The sequence below is a fragment of the Penaeus monodon genome, chromosome 18 (genome assembly GCF_015228065.2).
Source record: "Penaeus monodon isolate SGIC_2016 chromosome 18, NSTDA_Pmon_1, whole genome shotgun sequence".
Lineage (NCBI taxonomy): Eukaryota > Metazoa > Arthropoda > Malacostraca > Decapoda > Penaeidae > Penaeus > Penaeus monodon.
The window spans coordinates 31,109,306-31,116,805 of NC_051403.1; the positions used below are offsets into that span (position 1 = coordinate 31,109,306).

At 34.8% G+C, this 7,500-nt stretch overlaps 1 protein-coding gene across 9 annotated transcripts in view; it reads left to right on the top strand.

Moving 5' to 3' along the window:
- Positions 1-7,500, top strand: part of LOC119584439 (phospholipid scramblase 1-like) — a 24,668-nt gene that overhangs the window by 17,035 nt on the left and 133 nt on the right. For 7 of the 9 annotated variants that reach the window (XM_037933040.1, XM_037933045.1, XM_037933041.1 and 4 more), the window contains 3 exons: positions 778-942; positions 1,861-2,022; positions 5,356-7,500. The exon at positions 5,356-7,500 is cut by the window's right edge and continues 133 nt beyond it. In XM_037933040.1, the coding sequence (XP_037788968.1) occupies positions 778-942; positions 1,861-2,022; positions 5,356-5,415 (387 nt within the window). In that variant the 3' untranslated portion in view covers positions 5,416-7,500. The remainder of the gene's footprint in view (positions 1-777; positions 943-1,860; positions 2,023-5,355) is intronic. The other 2 variants (XR_005229815.1, XR_005229816.1) reach the window with 1 other exon arrangement.

Genomic DNA, 7,500 nt, shown 5'->3' on the forward strand with positions numbered 1-7,500 from the left:
CTCCTCCCTCCCTCCCTCCTCCTCCCTCCCTCCCTCCCTCCCTCCTCCCTCTCCCTCTCCTCTCGCTCTCTCTCTCTCTCTCCTTGGCTCTCTCTGCTCTCTCTCGGCTCTCTTCTCTCTCTCTCTCTCTGGCTCTCTCTCTCTGGCTCTCTCTCTCTTCTCTCTCTCTCTCTCTCTCTCTCTCCTCTCTCTCCTCTCTCTCTCTCTCTCTCTCTCCCCTTCTCTCTCTCTCTCTCTCTCTCTCTCCCCTCTCTCTCTCTCTCTCTCTCTCTCTCTCTCTCTCTCTCTCTTCTCTTCTCTCTTCTCTCTCTCTCTCTCTCTCTCTCTCTTCTCTCCTCTCTCTCTCTCTCTCTCTCTCTCTCTCTCTCTCTCTCTCTCTCTCTCCTCTCTCTCTCTCTCTCTCTCTCTCTCTCTCTCTCTCTCTCTCTCTCTCTCTCTCTCTCTCTCTCTCTCTCTCTCTTTTTTGTAGCAGCCATGACCTGCAATCTGCTCAACTCAGCTCCACATACTTACTTCCCAAGGTGGGTCATGGGACCACAAGTTCCCCTTGTTCCCTGTTCTCTTACAGCTCCCGCATACTAAAGCTGCGAGATCCAGAACCAAGATCACCAACTCCCGATCCTCCAGCTGCACCACAGCAAACAACAGTCAGATTTAATGCCCCTAATGCTACAATTACCATTTCTCTTTTTATATCCCTAAATGCAAGTAGAAAGCTTTAAATACAACTTGATTTGTGATAAAGAATCTTCTAGTAAATATTATTTACGCTTTCAGAGTATTGAAGTCACTTCTCCCCCGGGTACTGTAATTGGAAGCATCCATCAGGAATGGAGTATACTGGCACCGAAATTCACTGTCAGGAATGCATCGGATGATGTCATTTTGAGAATTGAAGGTCCTTTTTGTACTTACAGTATATGCGGGGATGTGGAATTCCAAGTAAGTGAATTACTTATCCAAAACTTAATACAACAAGATTCATCCATCGTTGTGTGAGAGATAATAGTGAAAGTAACAATTTGTTGTAGAAAATATGTATATACCTCTCATTTAGTATTTTACTCTTACTAATATATATCTGATAAACCAATGAATTATCATGTAAAATTAAAATGTATTTGTAGAAATTAGATATTAATGGTAATAATATTGATTAAGATATTGATTGTAATACTAAAAAAAAATATTTTAATAAGGAAATGTTGATATTGATATAAATAATATTTATAGGGATATGATTGTAATTAGATAATGACATTTATGATAATGATAGTATTGATTTACTGATGAAGAGAATAATGGTACTGATTAATATAAATGAAGATCATAATGAAAATAAAGTACAGGTCAACAGGTAGTTTTCTGGCACATATTTCCCAGAGGTATATCAAATTTCCTAGTTAACCACACTGACCTGTCACTACTATTCTATGGTGATGTCTGCTGCATCTGCTGTTTCTGGGTACTTTCAAATATTGATAATAGTATTGCCATATTCCATATTTTGTGCATTAGGCACAGAAAAAAGAGCCAGATGGTGTGATATTTTGTGCATTAGGCACAGAAAAAAGAGCCAGATGGTGTGAAAACTCAGGGCCCATATTTGGCCATGCCTTGGCAATGCACCTCTGACATAACTGCTTGCCACAGTTTTTCAACAGTACTGATTATCATGTCCTCGTAAGAATCCATCAGTTATCCAGTAAAATTGGTTTTCCATCACCCTTCAGATCCCAATGATGGTGGGAAATTGATTGTCAATCTACAGTAATAATAATAATGATGTGGATTAATGTAGTGATACAGAGATAGGGTAATTTCATATAAGATAAAACTTATGGGCTATTTTTATTTCAGGTGCTCTCTCCTGATGGTTCAACTCAGGTTGGCAAAATCAGCAAGCAGTGGACAGGCCTTGCCAAGGAAGCCTTCACTGATGCTGATAATTTTGGAATTACGTTCCCCATAGACCTTGATGTGAAAATGAAGGCTACCTTGCTTGGGGCTGTGTTCCTCATTGTAAGTATAAGATGGGAAAAAGTATGATTTTCTAATTAATCAGAAATTAATGACATGATACTTTTATATATTTTGGTTAGAAAGTGCCTGTATTCATCATTTAGCTTGAAATATTATTTCTGGAACGTATAGATTAATAAATGAGGTTCACAGAAGGAAATCTTAGTATTAACTAACAAGCATTTTCAGGATGCTATTTATTTTGAGAAGTGGGACACAGACTGAGCCTGTACAAAAAGGGTAAAAATAACCAAACATGAAGTATTGCTATACATTTAGAAAATAAGGGCAGATTGGTCTTATTTTATGCTTATATTCACTTGAACAGGTAGCTAAGAAGAAATATCTTACATTATTTAAATGTAAATGCTTCATAGCTGTGGGGGTAAACAGTATTACATGCTCCTTCTTACTTTGCATGTTTATTATTGGTGTATATTATTTGCAGTATCTTTAGTAAATCCTCTGAGCATCCAAAGAACAGTACAGATGAATATGAATGGGGTTACCATGAGTGACTAAATGATTAGCTCTATTAGCTGTGTCAGAACAAAGTTCAAACTAGTGTGTGAGTTTGTGTGAGAAACCAAAGCAGAAGTAAATGTGAATGAGTAAATTGTGTAAAGTAAGGCTCCTGAGACCCAAAGATGGAAAAAGGCTGAATGTAAGACAAAATGAGGAGGTATATTAGTCTAGAGAGTTAAGCACGATGAGAGAGGCAGGGAAGGTTCTGGGTTGAATTAAAAGAAGAATCCTATTGGAAAACAGTCATAGTGAGAGTTGTCTAGTAAAGCTGAATATGGTGTGTTGAGATAATTTTGGGCTTGTGGAGAAAATGGAGGAGATAATGGAGGTCAGTTGGCCTGTGGTATGTAAGTGGAGTAGGGCTAGAAGAGGTCTAGAGATGTAAAAAACATGTAGAAAGATTGTGAATAGATAATTGAGGTTGTGACCAATATACTTTCCAATCTTTGTTTGATTAGAAGGATGTTGGAGGGTGGTGTACAGGTTTGTGATAGAGCTAGGGTAAACCAGCATATACCATCAGGCCTTGCTGATGAAGGACTACATGCAAAGGGATCATTTGAGCTGGTTCAACAGAGCACCCTAATTATTGTCCTTCAATCCTATCATTGCTGAGAGGAATGTTTGTAACCATGTAGGGTTTGAGGAAGAAGTAACTGAAGCTTTCTTGTATGGGTCACCCTCTGATAATGGGAACACCCAAAGTATATAGAAGCATATATGTAGAATTTCAGTACTGCACATTATGATATATTAGACCAATGGAAGTACATAATTGATATTCATGATCTTCAACTTCCATATTCATATGAAATATTAAAGAAGGAATTATGAATCTAAGGTATAATATGTATTTTCTCAGTTGTTAATTTTCATTTCTTAATTACTAGATAAATAATATTTCATTTAAAGATTTGATGAAGATTTAATCCCAATGCTATTGGGAACATGGGATGTTCACTATAGCATTGTTTTGTAAAATGCATTTACACATATATGGCTCCACAAGTGCACTCATGACACATTTTCTGCTTCCCTTGCTTCTGGATGATGTAACCATCACATCTTGAAAAAAAATTGGCTTAAAGGGCAGGTGACATGAACATGACATCATGGGAAAATCTGGCTTTTGGCCAGGTGACATGAACTTGCCGTTGTAAAAGCCAGGGTAAAGGGAAAGTGCACAAACCTCTTGGAGGGTGATTAGACTCATTTGGCATTTAAACAGAGGCTTTTGCATTATTCCCATCAATAAACAAGTGTAGAATGTAATGTTAATGAGCATGACTGGAAGAGCACCATCTCTATGGAGGACACCATTTTCATGCTCATCATCCTATTTCTGGCCTCCTAACCTGTGACACAGGTTGTCTTACAGATAATTTAATATTACAAGAAAAAAAATTAAATTATGAAAATAACAAAATGTTAATTATTTTTATTTATCTTGCTCTGAGTTATAGACTACCTAGAGAGTTGACATGGAGTCTGTTCAACAGTCTATTTACCATCTGGATAATGCAAATCAAATGATATTTGTCATTTGATCTGCATTATCCAGATGGACATTGGAAAATGGCAAAAAAGCTAAAAAGGCTTATGTATAAAAAGAAAAGATAACATTGGAAAGAGGGGGCATAGAGTCTTGTCACTGCACACGAGTGTTTGCATGTGCCTGGCCTACAAGCTGCACACTGATCAGAGCAACCACTCATACAAGTCGAATGCCAGGATTTTGGCATGGAGTCTGTTCAACAGTCTATTGTGATTGCTGTGAAGCAACCAGATCCAAAAGTTTAACATCTATGTTGCTATATTGACTTTATAATTATTACAGTGATATTAACAATACTAATGTGGAAATCAAAAGGGATATTTCAAAAATTCAAGAAAAAAGATTAATGGGTGATATAGGTAGGATTGTGTGCTGTGTGGTGAAGCAGTAGCAATCTCGCCAAGCAATCTTGCTGACCTGCATTCAAATCCCTCGCCACCAGTGGATGGTAACCATGGTCATTCCTTGCACACGGGATAATTTAGAAGCCAAATGAAACAGACAGTATGTCACACCAAGAATATCCATTGTAACAAATGGAATCAAACTAAACCTTTAAACCTTAAGTAATTGATTCCTTGGTGACTAAGCACTTGTGGAGCCATCCACGTGTAATTACAATTAATTCACTAAACTCGCAGCAGTTATGGCATGTACATACATGCTACTCCTTGGCAATATTTGATTAACTAACTTTAAAGTGTATAGAATCATCAATATTTTAGCTTTAGTGTGTGTGCAAGTGTTCTTGCATTGTGGGGCTGCATCTGTATCTTTATGCATTTGTTCATTAGAATTTATGTGCATATAAACCAAAATTATATTTTATCTTTAGACGATCATCCTTTATTTAAAGAATGTACTTTGCAGGTTTTCACTTTTTTTTAGGATCCATACCAGTATTATTTATGTTTTATACTTATTTTTGGTAGTGTCTGTACTGGAAGCATATACAGTAAATTTATGTATTATACATTTTCTGTACTGGCTTACATTAGCATTTTGGCCAATAATTCTAGATGATACATTAATCATATAGATCATAAAAAGACACTTTTGTGTAAAGATTCTGATTCAGAATGGACTGTAATTGCATAAAGACTGTAGATATTGTCATTTTAGAGTAGCTGAGATGCATCTGAATTGATCTGAAATATTTTTTTTAGAATTAAATACCTGAAAATAAAGCATTTTTTTATATATTTTTAAAATGAGAAAGAACTAACAATTTCTTTATCATATATTTATTTCAGGACTTCATGTTCTTCGAGAAGAAAGGCAACAAAGAAAATGATTCAGTTGGAATGCTTTAAGCTGGACCAGTGGAGGATACTGGGTGATATCAGTGTACTTAACATTATTTTCATAACAAAAATGTCCAGTTTTTAGATAATTATTTGATTTAATAAAAAAAAAAACAACAGAAGTCAAGAGAAACAGAAACTATTAAAGACTGAATGTCAGGTATATTCTTAGTAATATTAAATAGATGATAAATAATATATGAGCATTTTTTGTTTATGGAGAGTGTTATGTTAAAAGACAACTATAAGTAGACAGAATTTGTATATAGTCAAGTATTTTTTGCTATCAATGTAAATTTGATTTATCATTTATTTTTTATTCTCCTCCTAATGTTTATACATTGTCCCTTATGATCAGTTCTGCAAACTGTATCCAGTGTAATCTAATATATATGTTCTTCTAATATCTTGATGTAGAAAAATAGTGTGGATAAAAAGGATCAATTAAAAAATGAGACATCAGTTTTCCAAATCCTCTTGAAGGTAACATCCAGACAGAATTCAAAATGTGCTAGTGTTTTGCCATTATTATGTCTATATTTGTACAGTGTCTTGTTATTCTATTGGAGCATTAATAATGGACTAATTATAAGGGAATTGAGTCTACCATTGCCCAGGGTTAAATGCATAAGAAAAACCTTATGTTAGAAGTAAGTATTCAGTATTCAGTCTTATTTTTCTGTAAAACATTTTTCTTAAATACTTATTGAAAGTGTTATTATGTTAGTTGGGGCTGTTTAAGAATTCGTTCTCTTTTAACCCGTTAGTGCAGGGTGCATGCACTGCAGATTGTTTTGTCTAACACAAATGGCTCCACAAGTGCTTAGGCACCAAGGAGTCACTTACTAGGCCTTCCGTTTCCTTGAATTTTTTGGGAAAGTTTCTTCATCTATTACTGTTTTTTATAATTTTTAATCATTTTCAATGTTGTAACTGTAACTATTAATATCATTAAGACATTTTTGACAATGATAGTAAAGAGACTAGGACAGAAATAAGATTAGATGACTATTATTTCCCAAAATGTAAGGAAGGAGTAAACAAGTGAGATCAGGTTGGGCTAGCTTTTTACTCCTAGGTGACTGAGCACTTCTAGAGTCATCTGTGGAAAATAAAGTTTACAAAAGAAATCAAAGTAGATGTGGCATGTGCATATGCACTTTGGTTATCAACAGGTAATATTAAGTGCTGTTCCTGTACAACTGACCTCAAAAACAACTGATCATTGGAAGGGATGCTTGTTGTTCTTAATTTTAAGTGTCAGTGTCATTTAAAACAAGGGCCATCACTACAGGAGAACCAGAGTGCTGTAATCCCTTTTTCAGTGGTCCCCCATCCTTGATTTTTTTACCAAATGTCTGATCTCTCAATGGAGAGAGCATATAATTAATTTCTATATTCAAAGTACAGTCAGAGCTGCATACATGAGAACACAGATTTTCTTAAGTTCACAAGTATGTGGACTGATTTTTTGTTTGTAATGAAATACAATAATTTAATTTTAAGCTTGTAAGATCTTTTAGTTGTTTTTATTCCTTGAATAAATTTAGTTGATAGTAAAAGGTATCCCAAGAACAAATATATTTGCATCAGAAACTATTTATTATATATTTATCACCCGTTTCCTTTTTCTTATTTTCTAATAGATGTCTGTATTACTGACATGTTGTTCTGAAATAACACACTCATGATGGTTTATGAAATATTTTATGCATGAACATCTTATTGTACACTTAACCCTTCCACCAGGACATGTTACTTGATGTCCTAAGAGATGTCATATAATATCTTTACATTTTGATTACTTATTGTGTAACTGTGTGACTGAGGCAGCAACTATACAAACTATATATTAAAAGAGCCAGAGATGCCGCATGTCACTAGCTGGTCATTCAAATGTTTTATCTACACATAAATACACCGTAATTAAATTAATTCATGTGAAATGTGAATATTTCATTTAAATTATGTTACTACCATGCATATAAAATCAACAACAAAGAAAGTAAATGTTATGAAGAAACAATAGAATTATAATGAAGACGACTATTGTTTACATTTCATGGTCATATATCAGAAAGTTTGATACTCATT